Source organism: Alnus glutinosa, chromosome 9 (genome assembly GCF_958979055.1).
Source record: "Alnus glutinosa chromosome 9, dhAlnGlut1.1, whole genome shotgun sequence".
Taxonomy (NCBI): domain Eukaryota; kingdom Viridiplantae; phylum Streptophyta; class Magnoliopsida; order Fagales; family Betulaceae; genus Alnus; species Alnus glutinosa.
In genome coordinates, this window is record NC_084894.1 from 26818658 (window position 1) to 26838121 (window position 19464).

A 19464-nucleotide genomic window follows, 5' to 3' on the forward strand; every position below is an offset into this window, starting at 1 on the left:
TCTGATTTGCTTGAACGAATATGATTAAAGGTATGTCAAAATATTTCCGCTACGTTTTCTATTATATTTTTGTTATGAATTAACCCCATCTCAATGTGATATTGTATTTTCATTTTCACTTTTGGCATTTTTATGGCCAAGCCTTTTAGAAAAGTTTTAGCGAAATTTAGCATCTAAATTTTCTAATTTTCAAGTAGTGGCTCATGAAAAAAGAAGAAGGGGTGTTAGATATCCATAAGACTTACTATACACATCTTGATGAACATGGGGCTTGGTCCATTGTTGAAAATATGCTACTTACAACTTGTCTCTTAGTAAGAATAACTTTTTTCAGTAGGGAGATTCCGTGTAATAGAGTTGCCTTGTAACCTTATGTGAGTGTATGGCTCGAACTGTCTGAGCATCTGTTCGAATACGTACAAGCCGGACAAACTTTAGCATCTATTGGACGAGAACTAAATCTACTTTCCCCACCCTAATATCCTCTTTATGTAAAAGGAATGACAAGACACTTGGAAAACTTCAGAAAGAGCCCATGCAATTGGGTTGGAGTACCCTATTCAAGCATTAACATCATACCAAATGAAAGCTAAGAGAAAGGTATGCTTTATCATCAAAATACAACTGTTTTGAAAATCCATCATAACATAAAATCATTTTCTCCCTTGTGGAGAAAAGAAGAGGATCTCATAATTTCGGAAATAAAAGAAACAAATTGAAGTCTCCCTAGCTTATCACAGACATCAATTGACCAATTCTGAACTAGAAACAGAGTAATCAAACAACTGGCAAAACTACATCTTCAACTGAGCTCTGAAAGAATCAGTCAGACTTGCTGTTGGAAGATTTGAACAACTCAGGGTCAGTCTGATAGTAGACGATGTCTCCATCGTCATTGACATAGTGGTCTTCTGCAATGCTTCTTACTAGATTCTTGATCAAGTGAATTGGGAACGGCCCAGATCTCTTTGGCTCCCGATAGTACTTTCCAAGCACTGGTTTGGCTGCATTAGTCTGCAAGAGAAGCATTAAAACTCTAAGAATCAGCTCGTTAACTAAAATAGAATTTGCTGAGGTGATGGAGAAAGTTAAGCACCGCTTCCACTAGATGATAGTGTGGGATTTGAGGGAAGAGATGATGTATAACATGGGTGCCAATATCATGGTGGATGCTATTAAACCATCCATAATCTCGATCAACTGTTGTGAGCCCTCCCCTTAGATAACTCCATTCCTGTCAAGATACAAACATTGTTAAATCACGGCTTTTCTTACAACACTCTTCTCTCAAGACTTGAAATATTTAATTAAAATAAGAGATAAATGATGGAGACACAGTTCGAACTCACAACTTATATTCTAATATCATGTTAAGTCACAATTTTTTTTAAAAGCTTAAGTTGATAGGAATCGATGAATTTAACAAATGACAAACACTAATGAAGCTTTTAGATCGCATACTTCTGCATAAAATGTAAAATTCCCTTCTGAAGTTGGGTAATGAACATAGACATTTATCAGTACCTTGCCACGGTACCAAGGAAGCTTCTGCTCATAGCCATGGTGGTGTAAGTAAGTCACAAGGTCCAGCCACATTACAAAAATCTGTGAATAATTGGGTATTCAATTAAGAACATTACAATTAGAGAACTATAAAGAATTTCATGAAGTTATCAGGCAAGAGAAATTTCACCCACCAAGTGGGGAACACCGTAAAGCTTTAGCATTTGGATGGGGCCTATTGCATAGGATGAATAGATAAGCAGAGCAGCCATTGTAGACCAGCACAAGGTTGAAGTTATCACATCTTTCCTTTCATTGGGTGCGAACAGTTTGCTATATGGGCTGAAGTGGGAACCTTCCTTTCCTGGACTTCGACTCCACTGAGATGTAATCCAGCAGAAAAAAATTAAACCATGGCATTGACAAGCACACAAGTTTTGAAATTGCAGAATATAAGCTCTCTCACCAAGTAAAAAGGGTATGCAAACAAGGGAAAAGGCACTGTGAATCTCAGCAATCGGGTGCTGTAAGCCAAACTCTTGTATAACTTCTCAGTCAACTGGGAAAGATGAAAAAAGACATTTCTAGATATTGAAGATTAAAACTTGATTATATCCCATTTCATCCTCAATAAAATCCTTTCTTTTCAAAATAATAATAACAATAGAAGAGGCATAATACCGGAACCCATGACTCGTCATTCTCGACATTCCCATGGTTCTGGTGGTGAGTTCTGTGGCTAATTCTCCTGTAGGATTCAAAGATTAGAACACATTTTTTGGAAAAAAAAAGTTGATTGAAAAATGAAAGTTGTCAAAAACCCACCATCCGTGGTAGGGTACAAGAATTGCAGAATGCAAGATATGCCCCACCAAATTATTCAGCTCGGGACTGTCAGAAAAGCTTCCATGGCCACTGTTCAATCAATCGAAATCGAAGATATTGTAAACAGAGTATATGCATTGCAAAACAAGGAAGTTATAGAAGGCAAAGAATGTACAAGCATGCAATTACCAATCATGTCCAAGAACAAATAAAGCCCAGAACATTGTTCCCTGAGCAGCCCAGTAGAGTGGCCAAGAGATCCAAGTATTGAAGTAGATTACTGCTGCTGCCAATGCAATAACCACAAAGACATCCCTGAGAGCATAACTCAGAGACCTCCATGGATTCTTCACCCAACAGTGCTTTGGAATGGCAGCTCGGATCTCAGCTATCTTAAATGGAGGCGGCGCACTTGGGTCGAAATCATCTTTTTCACCAACCCCATGAAAGCCATTGCCAAACCCTCCGGCATTCTCCATCTCTTCAAGCACCGGTTCCTTCATTGGAGGGCGCTTAAGCTTTTGGCTGCCAATATATCTTTTTCTGCCAGACCTAATTGGGAATGTGGACAGGAAGGCTTGGTGAACTCTGTAAGGTGAAAGGCTCACAAGGCTCTTATATTTTACAGCAAGCTATCGAGGGATTGACGCACACGTGAGAGTAGAAACACACAACACAAGAATCTGTCTCTGGATGCGCCCTACTTGCCGTGTTACACAACAGAAACGGTTACACATATGTATGACTTTTTTGTTACTTGTACATGGTCCTGGGGCTGGCAGAATCACAGAATATGTCGACTTTTTTAAGGAGTGGCTTCCAATGTTCCAGGCCTTGCGGTGCGGTCGGTCCCCTGCATACGCCTCATATAGATTTCAAACGGAGGGTGTCTAAAAATTTATATATATAGAAGGTTAAGATTTTACAATTCAAATGGGTTGTAGCTTTATAACCTCTACACGGCCCGATGGTAAATCAAGCTTATTGGTTGCTCTTTTATGATTCGACCACAAAGCCGTAACTCATTCGATTCTTAGTTGTTTTACGACGCTGTAGATTTAAAGCAACATGCTTTGCTATATATCTTAGAGCTATATGCTCTAGATTTTTCCAATTAACGAAAGAAAGTTGAAGTTATTATTAAAATATATATATATATGATACTCATACATCTCTTTATTTTAACTATTTACTTTAATTATTATTATTATTATTTTTTATTTTTCAAAATATCTACACTCATATCAGAAGTCAAAAAAACTGGTAAAGTTTGGTGACCCACGTGCCCTTGAACATTTAAAATTCCTAGTTTTCTGTTTTGCCAATCGCATACGATTTTATGTGAGTGGTCCATAACGTTTGACAATCGCATACGATTATATGAGACTGGTGTACAATGAAATTATGAATTCATTAGGATACGTGGGCATGGTCTAAAACTTAAGTCTAATGAATCAAGAGAATTGATAGAGAGGGAACGGTTGATAGGGATGTTCAACCGGGCCCTCTCCACCTTTTGATTCTTTTTTTGATTAAATTTGATTTTTTTAATATTGAAAGGTGGAGTAGGACGGTTGAACGTCCATTCTCTATCAATTCTCATGAATCAGACAATCAATATAATTTAAAGGTTGTGCGTAATTTCATTAAAAAATTTATTGTCAACAACTCTAGATTTGTATTGTACAATACTTTCTTTTTTGTTGCAGTCGCCAAGTCATGATCGACTCATTGGTTAGGCTAATTAGGTGGCCGTTAAGGCTTTCAAGAATAAGGCCCCAGCAAATTAAGTTCATCTCAAATTATTTGTTTGAATTTAAAAGAATTTGAACGATGATAGATCACTTATGTGATCCACCAGACCGGATAAATGGTTAGACAACTTCATTTTTATTTGGTCAGGTAGATCCCATAAATGGTCTCTCACAATCACCTACCCAAATTTTCTCAAATTTGAGCAAATAATAATTTGAGAGAATCATAATCCATTAACTATAGTATAATTATGTTTTGTTTAATAAAAATTCTTTTAAGACCCCAATTAAAATGGTCGGTTAATGCCCTTTAATTAAGGCTCAATTCTAGTTTAAAAAAAAAAAAAATTGAATTCCAAGTTATTGAGACTTTAGAGAGAAAGAAAGAGAAAAATAAAAAATTACATTGATGTGGTACCCTAAAGCAATATATAATTTTACCATAAGAAATTATACGTAATTCAACACAAAATATAGTATTGGTTAAACTAAATGTATAGAAAATGTCGCACTTAAATTTATCACCTTAATTCCTCAAAATCTATCGAGCTGACACCCGACACCCGTCCCAAGTCCCCTTGTTGCCATTGTATAAGACTATAAGTCCTTCTTGGCTTTCAATCTAATAAAACGTTGGACCGAATCATTTTATGGCGTATTTCTAGTTATTTGTTTTTACTTTTTTTCTCAACCGTTGCATTTTTTGTTCGAGGCTTTGTTGTTAGGGCTATCCTCTCTTGTACTTGTTTACTGTTTTTTTTAATGGAGTTTTTAATCCTGCCTAAAAAAGGGAAAACATCTTTCCTTTTTTCTGTAGAGTAAAAAAGCATGTAAAAAAGGAAAAAAAACAGCTTTCCTTAGTAACAGTAATTTTTTTTCGCATGCTATTCTGGCAAGTGCATTCGCTTTTGGTGCTTTCGGGATCGCATTCACTTTTTTGGATGTTCTTTTTTTTTTTTTTTTTTTTTTTTAAAAAAAATTAATTTTTTTTAATTACTTTTTGGACGTCCTTTTGAGAGCGAATCGACAAGAAAGTGCAACTTCAATAAAAAAAATTAAAGAATAATATTATTCGAATATCTTTTCGATCCGTCGTTACTAATTAATTTTAATATGAGTAATGACTTTTTCAAAAAAATTACATAATTCTTGCACAATTTTATTATTATTTTTTTATGATTAACTATTGGATTTATTTTCCTATATGTAAACCCTAAATATTCAATGATTGATCTTAAAAAAAAAGTTGTTAGAGTTATGTAAGAGTTGTGTAAGAAACATTATTCTTTTAATATTGTATAGAACAATTAAGCATATACATAAAAAGAAATCTCACTAATATAAATAAATAATATTTTTCAAAATGAAAATGATAAGCCGTTAAAGTTTAATATTATGCTCTACGATCTGCATTGCCATTATTTTCTATACGATTTATTTTATGATCAAAATTTAAAATTAGTGCATTTAAGGGTGCATGTATATAAAGTTGATGTTGACATGTTTTTAAAAAAATTTAAATAATGTGGAATCATGCACACCGTTAGATGCACAAACTTTAAATTCTGATAATAAAATGGAGAGGATCCTTATCAAAAAAATTACATTTAAAATTCTAAATCGGTTCAAAGTTTGCGTGAAGAACAAAACCTATGAAATGGGGATGATCCATTTTCATATTAGATTTAATGGTGTGTGTGTTGTTATATAGTAAATATGTTTTCATATTATTTAAAATTTTTAAATGGCATAATACCATGTACACCATTAAATGCAACAAAACAAAATCTAAACCACAAAATCGAAGCTGTTTCATATGATTTGTATTTTTCAAGAGCGCGTTTCAATAGTCTTATTTATAACATTACTCTTGGGTAAATAGCCAATACATAGTCCAACATAAACGAGAAGAAAATGTACGATTCAATTGGTTTGCAGCATATTGGTCTAACAATTGCAATTAAAACGTATGATTTTAAAGGTAAAATCGCGATTTGATTTGAATACTTATCTGTATTTTTTTAAAAAAAAAATTATTGAAAAAAAAATTGGGTTTTTAATTCCGAGTGTGCACTCGAAATATTCGAATCCTACTAATTATGTAATCATGTTCTGTGCATCTGAATGGGCAATTTAAAGGAGATAAATAATGATGCACGGGTGTCATTTAATACATTATATTTTTCTCAATATTCAAAAAGATCGAAGGGCTCTTAAAAAGAGAGGCGCCCCTTTCCTTTTCAGGCATGCCGCGTGCCCTTTCACGTAGAAGGAAGTTAAGGAACAATAATATTATAAGCTTAGGAAACCCGTTACAACTTACAACATGCAAAGACCTAAAAAAAAAAAGGGTCAATTTGCATGAATATATTTAATATAATTTTTTAAATAATTAATCCTAATTGTTCATTGTTTTAGTTGTTTAAAGAATAGAATGTATATATATATATATATATAGACAAAGGAAAATTTGAAACAATTTTTTTTTTAAAAAAGACTAAAGATTGGAAGACATATCGAACGGAGGATTTAAAAAATGTAGTTCTCAAAGAAATCGGGGTCTAATTAATGAACAGTGATGAAACCATGATAGTATTTTACTCCTTTTTTTTTTTTTTTTTTTTATTGGAAGGAATAAAGAATGAGAAAAAAAAAAGTAGAAAATAGTAAAGGAATACTAGAATTCCTTCTATTTTACGTAGATGTAATTTATTTTTATTTTATATTTATGTTATTTCAGATGGACAAAAAAAAAAAAAAAAAAAACTAGAAGGAACTGTAGCATTTCTCAAAACAATATAAAAAAAATGAAGAATTGTATATTTTGAATAATAAGGTTAATTTATTGCTAGAATAACTTTTCATTATCATCGTGAGATCGATCCATTAATATTTCACGTAGGTTTGTTATTAGTTGTGAATATTTTAAGTGCAAATTAAGTATGGATTTATTAGTTATAAATTTTGAAACCCACAGCATGGATTTAATGCAGCCTCTTGATGCACCAACAGGCAAGGCAACAGTACTTCGAGATCTTGTGATCACTAATCTTACTTAACAATAATAATAATAATAATAATTCAGAACATAATAAAGGGGTTTTTCAAGGTTTCCAAATGAATTAAGCTGTATATATTTTCCTACCTTTTAGTCATTTTTAATGCACAAAACGGAAGTAAATTTTTATAAAATCAACTCAATTAAAAAGAAAGCAGCCCTCTTTTTAAAAACGTACGTAATTAAGTTCATATTATAAAGGCCGGCCATTAAACCTGGCAGCACATTAATGGTTAACCGTATAACACGATAGTACAATACCTAGTTGGTGTGTTCAACACCCTAAAGTCCGGACAAGTAAATTCCGTAACCCTCTCTTAAGTTACCCTAATTTCTATGGAGTTTTCTAGGTAATCCTCGACCTTATAGGTATGGGCATCTCTACAAGAGTTAAATTCATCCACAATGGTGGCGTTCATTGTCACACGTCCGTATATACTTTTTTCTATTCAGATTCTAGTGTTTTGAAGGCTAGGGTTGGTGAGGGTCCGTTTGGATTTATGATTTCAAAATGTGTAATTATTAAAAACGCACGCTTTTTCTTACATTTTGAAAACTCTAATCTTCTTAACGTTTTCAAATCACAATTTTTAGAAAAATTATGTCCAAATTGATACGATAATCTCACAACTCGGGTAGGAACGCATCACGTAAAAATAAGGGAAAAATTCAATTTAGCCCTTCGAATTATCACCATTTTTTCGGATGGCCCCCCAAACTACCAAGACTTGCACTCTAGCCCCTCAAACTACCAAAACCTATGAAAAATACCACTTTTGATGAAATATCCCCATAATACCCTTGCCACATGTCATTTTTCAATTAAAAAAATTAATTAATTATTTTTTTTAAAAAAACTAAAATTTTATTTTTTATTTTTAAAAAAATATTGCAAACGACGAGCAAGTTTATAATCGTTGTGGAAGACTTCAATCGATTTCTGACGGAGAAATCAACGGCCGTGAGCATGTTCTTTGATGTTCATATCCATTTTCCTCTTTGTGATTTTTTGGCGTTCAAAACGTTGGCCAATAGCTACTTAGGGTTCAAGAATCACAAGCTTTTTTGTCTGGTAGATGATATTTTCTAGAGCGGGGCGAGCTTGAGCTCGGCCAAGATCAGTGAGCTGATGATTGCGAATCGGAACTCGTCGAGCCGGGTTATAAAATCGGCTATCACGGCGTTGCAAACAGACGGTGACCGGATGGGTGTCGGGAAGATCGAGTCGCGGTTAGGAAATAACGCCACCCCAAACACCCATCTTTTTTTTAAAAAAATAAAAATAAAAATAAGAAATAAAATTTTAGTTTATTTATTTTTCTGTTTTTTTTTTTTTAAAAAAAAATTCTATTTTTTTTTTTAATTTTTTGATTTTTTAATTGAAAAATGACACGTGGTAGGGGTATTATGGAGATATTTCGGTAAAAATTGTCTTTTTTAAAGGTTTTGGTAATTTAGGGAGCTAGAGTGCAAATCTTAGTAGTTTCGGGAGCCATCAGAAGAAAATATGATAGTTTGAGTGGCTAAATTGTATTTTTTTTTTCCCTAAAAATGAACTAGAAATTAGGGGAGAGTTCAAAAAGGTGCACAACGTACACGAAGCCGCGTTCTCGGAAGCATAATCATTATGGTAATTCACTAATTCATAGGTGTTGGAGAGTGAGGACAGAGGGACAACGCTGGATTGTGGTTGGAAAAATGTGATTATGCTTTAACTACGACAAGGAAACAGCAATGCTATCTTTTTATTGCACTTTATTAAGCAAAGAACGACACTAATGCAACCCTTTTCTTTGGATTGCCGCCCACTTGTATGACTCCACAAAGTTAATACAATGAACCCAAATTGTCAATATGTTTGCCAAGTGTTTGTATTCAGAGAACATATGAGAAAATTAAGGAGGACAGGCATTGGACAAGATGATTAGATTCCAAGAGTACTGAATCGTGAATCTTACAGTAAAACAGTGACTCTATTTATAAATGATCAAACACCGTAAAAAACTCGCATGAAGACCACCGACCAGCCACTATTATCAATTTGACAGCATTACCGACCAATTATACATGCATGGATAGGGAATTACACCATGCAACATGAAGTATGAAATACGTACATTGATACTCAATCGATCTCAAATTGATGAAAACGTTATGTTTGTTAATGTGTTTGTAAAGATATTTTTATTTTTGATTTGACAAAGCATTTTGTGTTTTGAGTTATTTAATTTGGTAATATCTTTAACATAAGATCAGAAAACAAAAACATAAAAAAAGAGAGAAAGAAGTTAACAATCATGGCCGAGTCCTTAAACCATTGATCAGATCACAATGTCAGTGTTTGTTTTAGCTAGTAGGCTACTTTTTGGTAGATTTACGAGGACACTTTCCCTTTCAAGATTTCGCTTAGGTTTGGTGTAAAAATTAAAGTATAAGTGTTAGTAATTTTTTTAGTGGGTAAGATCTAATTATTATTATTATTATTTTATAAAATACTTAAAATTAGATATTAACTATTGAATAAACTACAGCACCTACGGTATAGGTTTTTTTTTTTTTTTTTAGCACCTAAACCTAATTCGTTTTAGAATGGTTAAAATTGTTATATATGCCAAAATTTGAACATTTCATACTTAATTTGGTACATATACATTGAGGAGCTATGCAAAAATGTCACTAACAATGATTAATAAAAAGTAGGTTGAAAAGGAACCAAAATTTAATGTATGAAATAGTTTTACAGTAACTAAATATGTGACAAGTAGCATTTTGTGACTTTTTTGCTGTTTAATCTTGGTTTAATTTAATCCACCCAGCTGTCACCATAGGGCATAAATCGACAGTTTGAATTTAATGAATTCCTTCTCTATAACCTTATTTACTTTTTTCTTTTTAATTATTTATATTTTTTTTCAATTTTTTTAAGATGTATTCACCAAAAAATAATAATAAATAAATTATAATGAAAAACCCGCGCTATACTTTGAATAAAACTAGATTTTTAAGAATGATTGAAAATAGAAACGTGCATAACAAATGACTAAGGCTAAGAATAATCAAGATAATTTTCTCGCTTAGGAATGGCACAAATTCAATTGGCCGGGAGACTCCCAAAATTATGCAAAATTGCACTTAAAAAAAAAATAATGCAAAATTGCTTATGGTAATTAGGATCTTTACCATAAGTTGATGAGACGAATATGATAAATGTTTTATTGTATTTTCTTATCATCCAATTTTGAAAGTCAATAATTTTGTTAAGATCGAGTCCTACATTGTTAAGGTATGCCTGGGTTGTGGGCTTTATAAGTTTTGAGCAAACATCTTCCCTTAAGGTACATTTTATGGAAGAGTAAGGTTCAATGGACTTTATCATGGTATTAAACTTCAGGGCCTTGAACAATAGTGCCACACATGATGTGACGTGTTAAAAGTCTCACATTGTTAAGGTATACTTAGGTTATGTGCTTTATAAGCCTTGAGCAAACATCTTTCCTTAATGTATCTTTTGTGAAAGGGTAAGGCTCAATGAATTTTATCATAAATGTTGGAGAGTGAAGAGAGAGGGACAACGTTGGATTGTGGTTGGAAAAATGCGCTTATGCGCGCTTTAACTAAGACAAGAAAACAGCAATGCTTTCTTTTTATTGCACTTTATTAAGCAAAGAACGACATTAATGCAACCCTTTTCTTTGGATTGCCCACTTGTATGACTCCACAAAGTAAATACAATGAATTAAACCCAAATGGTCAAATATGTTTGCCGAGTGTTTGGATTCAGAGAACATATGAGAAAAAGAGGATAGACGTTGGAAAAGATGATTGGATTCCAAGAGTAGTGAATCGTGAATCTTACAGTAAAACAATGAGTACTCGATCTATTTATAAATGAACACCGTAAAAACCTTGCATGAAGACAGCACCGACCAGCCACTATTATCAATTTGACAACATTACCAACCAGTTATACATGCATGGAATTATTCTATGCAACATGAAGTATGAAATACATTGATACTCAATCTCAAATTGATGAAAACGTTATATATGTTTGTTAATGTGTCTGTAAAGAAATTTTTTATTTTTTTATTTGACAAAGTATTTTGTATTTCGAGTTATTTGGTAATATTTTTAACATGAGATCAGAAAACAAAAACATAAACAAAAGAGAGAAAGAAGTTAACAATCATGGCCGAGTCCTTAAACCATTGATCAGATCACAATGTCAGAAACAGAAATTTGAAGGGGCATAGACCGATCATATTGCTTGGAGACCTCATAGTTAGGGACAATTCCTTTTTGGTATGCACATATTTTTTCTTGGTTTTCTTTTGTTGTTTGTCTTTTGGATAAATGATGTTTTAATGGGAAGAAAAAGAAAGAAAAAAGGCTTTGGCTTTACGTGATAAAACAATATTCCAGATTTCGATCAGAAAGCTATCGTCCCATTTGTCATGTTGCATGCATGTTTGTTTCAGTAGGCTACTTTTTGGTAGTTGCGATTTACGAGGACACTTTCCCTTTCAAGATTTCGCTTAGATCCGCTGCAAAAACTAAAGTACAGGTGCTGTAATTTTTGGAAATGGCTAAGATCTTTTTTTTTTTTTTTTTTAATAAAATACTTAAAATTATATATTGACTATTGAAAATAATGCAACACTTACCGAATATGTTTTATTTATTTATTTATTTATTTTACGGCACATAAGCCTAATTCGTTTTAGAGTGGTTAAAATTGTTAAATATGCCAAATTTTTTGAATGGTTTTATACTTAATTTGGTACATATACGTTGAGGAGCTATGCAAAAATGTCACTAACAATGATTAATAAAAAGTAGGTTGAAAAAGAACCAAAATTTAATTTATGAAATAATTTTACGGTAACTAAATATATAAGTGACAAGTAGCATTTTGTGACTTTTTTGCTGTTTAATTTTGGTTTAATTTAATCCAACCAGTCGTCACCGTAGGGCATAAATCAACCGTTTGAATTTGAATTCCTTCTCTATAACCTTATTATCTTTTTTCTTTTTAATTATTTATATTTTTCTTTCAATTTTTTTAAGACGTTTTCACCAAAAAATAATAATAAATAAATTATAATGAAAAACCCGCGCTATACTTTGAATAAAACTAGAGTTTCAAGAATAATTGAAAATAAAAACGTGCATAACAAATGACTAAGGTTAAGAATAATCAAATTAATTTTCTCGCTTACGAATAGCATGCACGTACAAATTCAATTGGGACACTCCCAAAATTATGCAAAATTGCACTTAAAAAAAAAAAAAAATTATGCAAAATTGCTTATGGGGTTAGGATCTTTACCATAAGTTGATGAGATGAATATGAAAAATGTTTTATTGTATTCTCTTATCCTTCAATTTTGAAAATTAATTATTAAATTTGTAGGATCTATAGGTGGGTCTTGTGTGACTCATGTGTGAGTCCTATAGATTCAATGATTGATTTTCAAAATGAGATGATGAGAGAAAGACTCAAGTGTACTAAATAGCATGTATCGACCAACATTAGTCTATGGTCTTTGTCGTTCTAATTAGTGTTAAATTATGGAGAGAGAGAGAGAGAGAGAGAGAGAGAGAGAGAGCCATAAGAACTTCACACCGAATGCAATTGAGCAGTTTTCACTAATAACAAAATGTGTTAAAGTATCTTCAATGGACTCTTTAAAATTTTACTAAATTTTAGTGAATGAATCCATTTTTTTTTTTTGTGTTTAACTATCACTTTTAAAAAGTTTCATACATCAAACTCTCTAAACATTTCTCTATTTTAACTAAATATTATTTTTTATTAGTTTTGGAGCAACTACTTTAACTATTTAAACATAAAAAATTGAAGGGGATCGATTCCCCTTCCAAGGATTTGGGGGGAAACTGAAAGAACATAATTAAAAAATGAATAGAGAAATGATTTGGAGGGTTAAATGTAAAGAGGGGTTTTGCCATTCACCATTTTAGAGAAATTTTAAAGAGTTTGATGCATGGGGTGTTTTGACAACTTTCACTAAAATTCGATGAAATTTTTGAAGTAGAGAGCCCATTGAGGATGCTCTTATGAAGCAAACATGTAGTAAATCCTAACGGTATGAGTCCATCTCATCCCAGGTCATTATATCCAAATCTCAGATTATTAAGAATTCCCAAAAGAGAGGGGAACGGGTTTAACCTATAACAATTTGGCTGATACCTTAAACATCATACAATAATTCCTCACAAACAATGAATGCCTCTTTGTGTTGGCATTCCCATGTTTCAAGGCTTCCAAACCAAAGCCTGGTTGAGCCCCAGCTGCTGATTATGGTTTTCCACTCTTAATATCCTCTCTATCATCCAAATTGTTTTCTCTTGAAGCTCTTCAGGTCGAACTTCCGTGAAAAGAGTGATCAGGGCATCAACTGCACCCTGCTACATGATGCCCTTCCAATGGCATCAGCTACATTTTTTTTTCTTTCTCAGTTTTATTTCCTATAAACAAGTGAAAGCAGAGAAAGATTTGTACCTATACATGAACACATGTTATGGTGACTGGAATATAATCACTTTAAACACAAATTTTTTCCTGTAAGGAATTACCTGATGCCTGGGGAGACGATGCAATTCCATATAGGATACCATAATAGACACTTGACATTGAAGGGATGCAATGATTCTGACTGCATTAAATGTCCTTTCTTGTCAACAGATGCCAACTCCCAGTGCCCTGGATTTGAAACAATGTTGGAAACAGAATATCTGTAAGAGCTGGAAACACTACAGAGTCAACAAGGATAGTAGCATTGTTATCAAACCCTGACAAGTTACACAATGCTTGCAAACTTAATTGGTGCCCTTTCGTCTGGCTTAGATAGCAATTCAACAATTTCAACTAGTGTTTGAGCACTTTGCCTTGCAATTTGTTCTCTACTACCATTTGTCGAGGTCCTCCTTCCCACATTAATAGATGCCATATCTATTTTAACATCATCAAAACCTCTTCCATTAATAAAATCCCCATATTCCAATGTAAATATATGATTGTAAAAATCTGTTATAGACTAAATGTGCAACTGATACAAAGTAACACAAATATCTCAAGAGACTCCTCTTTCCTGCTTACTATTATATGGCTCTATGTAGAAATGAATGGTAGTAACAACATAATTTTGTACTCTCTTAACATATATGACATCACGTATAACTATTTATTGACCATGGAAACAGAAACTACATAAAGACATACCTTCACAAAGCCTATTAAGAAAGGGTTCAAATCTCCCAGCTACTGCTAAAGGCTGAATATTATCCTCCACCCTCTCCATCTACTGCAAGCTAGGCCTCCTCGGCTAGATATTGGATAAAGCAGGATGCCCTGGATTTCCTACCATGCTTGAGAGAAGAACTAAGGCACCTTTTTCTGATGCAATTTTTATGCAACAAGCTTCGTCCCTAGAGAATTCAAGTAATAACTTTACAGCATACTCTCTCTCTTTCTATGAGCTCCCAATAAGACTATGTATATATGGCCAATCTAGTGATACCATCTTCAAGCATTATTTTCTACAGAGGTGTTACATATATCATCAGAAACTACAACAATAGCATCAGCGACAATAAGGTCCTAAGAAAGAAAAATATTTACATAAAGAAAATATAAATTCTTACTTCCTCAAAGATACATATCCAGTATTTATGCATTGCATTACAAAAGTAATTTTCAAAATTGTGTTCAATGAAAGAAATGCGAAAAGAATCACTTCAACATGAAAACTAAAACTTCAAGGAAAGAACCGCATCCCCATTAAAAAATTAACAAATAAGGATTGTACCCTCTGTTGGTATATGCATTACAACTTGCATGCAAACTATATATACTTAAATATGTTCTCGATCCATAATTGACCCAAGATGTTGTTAATCAATTAACAACAGTTAAATACGTTTCTTATTTCTCATGGTTGGAACTTGCACACTATTCACTGGAGGTGACATTAAGATGTTAGATCTGACATAGTTTAAAATGTATGGCATTGAATTTTTCTAGCAGATTACACAGTAAAAAGGCTGTCCATCTTCAACTTCAAACTAGTTCTTAGCAATCAAACCTATGTTTTACTCTTATAAATGCAAGCAATTTACAAAATGCGCTATAAGAATATGCAAGTTAGAATAATAGTCAAGTGATTAAATTCATAATCAATTTACGTTTTCAAGACAAGTGATAATTTACCGGTGAACAAGAACTATTTGATTTCAATCACCTAAATCTCTAGATTAACAAAAATGCTACACAATCCATATGCAAAAATCCCAAACCAAGACCCACATAAACTCTCACCTTGATTTCTTCATCCTTGGCCATGCTAAGCAAAATCATAAGTGTCTTGCTCCTCAAATGCGTTCCAATACTCTTGGAACTATTCCTAAGCAACTCAATAACAAGCTCAACAATCCCACCATTCCTCACTTTGTACCTACTACTGGAGTACTCCTCTTAAATCTTGTACACACTATCCAGCACCTTCTCAAGGCCGTGATTATCCATTGAAATTGGCTCCTCTTCAAACCGTTGCGCTGCGGAGTTAACTTGTTGTAACGAGTCTAACAACCCACCCTAACAATACAATATTGTTCGCTTTTGGCTCCCACGAACCAGACTTCCCAAGAGGTCACCCATCCTGGTACTACTCTCGCAGCTCTTGCAGAAGCACGTTTAACTGCGGAGTTCTAATAGGTTTATGACCATCATGGCTTTAAAACGCGTTTTGTCAACAAGTGTGCGAATATACATATAAGCACGTACCCATTTTCATACCCAAGCGATATGGGATGTCACAATCACCCCCTCTTGGGACCTAGTGTCCCTGCTAACGACCTTCATGGGATTACCTCATTCTTGATGTCCAATGAGTGCCCATTGGTGACCCTCATGGGCTTGTGCACGCTCCCTCAATCTCAAGCTGAACAATGACTCTAATACCATTTGTAACAATCCACCCTCAACGACATAATATTGTTCGCTTTTGGCTTCTCTGAACCAGACTTCCCAGAAGGTCACCCATTCTAGTATTACTCTTATAGAAATATGCTTAACTGAGCAGTTTTAATAAGTTCATGGCCATTACAGTTTTAAAACGTGTTGTATCAAGAAATGTGCGAATATACATATAAGCACATACCATTCCCATACCCAAGTGAAGTAGGACATCACACTTTTACCTCAATATTCTAGTTCACCCACTCCTCGATCGCGCCAGCCATCCCGATGTTCGGCTTTAGCTTCAGCGACTCGAGCACTTGCCCGATGACTAGGTAGGTTGAGTTGCGACTGTCCTTTATGTAGCACTCGAACTAGTACTTGATAGCGGAGCGCTCATAGTTCTGAGACGACTCCAACACCACCGGCTCCTTCATGACCTCCTTCGTCAATGGACATAGAAAATTCTTGAATGGCAATGACATCTGGGGCACCGATATGACATTGTATTCTTCAAAATCCAAGTCCAGCGCCTGCGTCACGGTGTCTGGTTGGATCGCGAGGCTGCTGAGAATTGGAGAGAGAGAGGGAGAGAGAGAGAGAGAGAGAGAGAGAGAGAGAGAGAGAGAGAGAGAGAGAGACACAGAGACAGAGACAGAGACAGAGACAGAGACAAAGAGAGAGACAGAGAGACCACAATCCGCCTATCCAACACAGGACTAGGATGGGTCAGATCGGCCTTGAAGAGCTTGACCTGCACTGATATCTCGGAGAAGTTATTGGAGTCAATCCCGAGAGCTCGCGCTAAGTCCATGATGATCGTGCTTTGGATCGCTTTGCTCGTTCGTCTCCCTTGCCCTTCCTTCTGTAGTGTGCAATGCACTTGGTCTTCATTCTCTATTACCTGCCAAAAAATTCAAATGTGATTTAAGAAATCCATACGCACGTATATGTATCAGTATAGAAAGGGAAAGTGAGAGAGAGAGAGAGAGAGAGAGAGAGGGGTGATACGATGAATGGAGCTTGCTTCATGTCTCAGAGAGATATCAGCGATTTTCTTGCGGAGATCAGGGAGGTCGGTGAGCGCGAAGTTGAGGAAGGCAAGCTACACGGCGATGGCGAGCATGTGCTTTTAGAGGGATTCACGGAGGGGCTGGCAGTGAATGAGGACGAAGATCTTGTTGCGCTTGGCGTAGAGCGACGTCTTATCTGCAGCGGTGGAGAGGTATGCGGCAATGCCCTTAAGCGCAGTGGTTGTTGCGGTGGGGAGAGAGTCATGTGACAAGATCGAGTGGAGGAGCTAGTGGATGGGGAGGGCCTGGAGTCGGTTCACGAAGGCTGAGAATTGGCAAGGGTTGTCGAACGAGAAATGGTGCTCGTCAGCGGAGACGCAGAGCTCGGACAACGAGCGCTTGATGGATTCTAACGCTGTTGACATCGACAATGGATGCGCCGGTAGTGCTGACGTCATTTCTCAACGAGAGTGACATGCTAGAGTTGGTTGACTCTTCTACAATTTTCCCAATTTAGAAGGAGTGTTTGTGGTCCGTGCATTATCCCTGTGAAGCACCGCGTTGGAGCTTCCTGGGAAGGAAGAGTCTGAGCATTGACTTTGAGGGAAGACTAACCGGAGTTTGATTCAACAGATGAATTTCTTTTCTTTTCTTCTTCTCTTTTTTTTTTTTTTTTGGTTCAAAAAACAAGAATAATAAAGAAAAGAAAAGAAAAAAAAGGGCAAGGTTTTTTAGGGTTTATTAATCAGAACACTTGAGATTGTCTTATTGTAGAAAATCCAATCCAGTCTTTCCTCTTTTCTTTTTTTCTTTTTCTTTTTTTCAATTTTATCTTTAGCATTGATTTGAATTGACTTTGAACAATTCACTTTTGGTCCTTTTGGATATGATTTGAGAACAAGAGTATGATTGGTTTGTGTTGTCACAAGAAGGGTGAAGGTGGAGCTTAACAAAAAAAAAAAAAAAAAGTGGTGTGAATTGTAAAGGTATTGCATATTAATTCAGTTTATTAAGTCCTTTATTAATTCATTATTTGGATTAGAAATTGTTATATAAATGATTTTAAGGTATTCCAATTGTAATTTGACTAATACTTTTAAAATAATCATGCAGACTTACCTAACACTTTCCTAAATCGTGACAATGTTATTGACTTTAGTTAAAGGGGATGATATATGCACTCATAGTGCACTATGAATATTTTGAGCATTTCCCTTAGCTAAATAGGGATAGCCTTGTTATTATATGGCCATGCCTACTTTGTCAAACCCTATGGCTTGGTTGATATGACCTAGTCACAATTGGATGGTGCTTACCCAACTATGTCCATATGGTTGGGTATGTAGCCTTACCCAACTACTAGGAGTGACAATTTGGGTTCACGGGTCAGGTTGGTATCATTTTGAATTGAAAAACGGTAGCGCTCATTTTAGTGTCTTTTTGGAGTCTTTTTATGCTAACATGACACCTTATTTTTAATAAAAAAAATTACAGCTTGATTTATCTCTCCTATTTTTTATTAAAAAATACATTGTGCCATGTCAATATAGAAGGATTTCAAAAAGATACTAAAAGGAGTTTTAGCATTCCTCTTTCGAGTTATGGGTATACAACTATATGGGTTGACACGAATACAACTTATTAATTAATAGTGTATAACTTCTCAATTTTGATACAACTTGTATAACTAAATTGTGACACGACATGGTCCGTATAATTCGTTTAATAAATAAATTGTGTTGAATTAACACGAACATGACCAGGTTCTCAGTGAATATTCAATCAAAATAAGACTACAATGCAATAATGCCCATCTAGATAAACAACCACGTAATAATAATAAAAGATAAGATAAAATTCCAACCGGACATGATAAGAGCATTCTCACTACACATCTACATTAGTTATACTTATACATGGGATTTTGAAGGGTACAAATATAATTTAAGTCAATGAATTATGTAGGTTGACATGAATTTGATCCATTTATTAATCGTGTTTAATAAGATCAATGTGTTTCAACTCAAACCGTATGAAGTTCACAGATCGTATCGAACATTGCCGATCTTAAAAGCCACTTCATATGGAACAAATTTATCTAGTCATTGCATAATTTTTTTTAATCTAAAGGACATAATTATATTTTTATATAATTAAGATAAATTTAACGGAATGAGATGGCCGGACGCATTGAACTGAAAAATGAGCATGCACGAGATAATTTGATAGAAAAATTAAAAATCAAAATCTTAAAATAGGAAAGGATCAAAGCACAAGCTGATTCCATTCGAATTTCCATAAACACAAATATTATGGATTCAATCTTATTGCTTG

The 19464-nt window shown here is 34.3% G+C and overlaps 1 protein-coding gene and 1 pseudogene across 1 annotated transcript; both read right to left on the reverse strand.

Moving 5' to 3' along the window:
• Positions 1–590: 590 nt before the first annotated feature.
• On the reverse strand, positions 591–3319 carry LOC133877763 (omega-3 fatty acid desaturase, endoplasmic reticulum-like). The gene is made up of 8 exons (XM_062316166.1): positions 2518–3319; positions 2329–2418; positions 2185–2251; positions 1970–2062; positions 1698–1883; positions 1525–1605; positions 1097–1234; positions 591–1014 (listed from the first exon to the last, which is right to left on the reverse strand). The coding sequence occupies exons 1-8, from the start codon at positions 2829–2831 to the stop codon at positions 823–825; spliced, it is 1161 nt and encodes a 386-aa protein (XP_062172150.1). The 5' UTR covers positions 2832–3319; the 3' UTR covers positions 591–822.
• Positions 3320–13705: 10386 nt separating this feature from the next.
• Positions 13706–17588, reverse strand: LOC133876935 (U-box domain-containing protein 43-like; annotated as a pseudogene).
• Positions 17589–19464: the final 1876 nt, after the last annotated feature.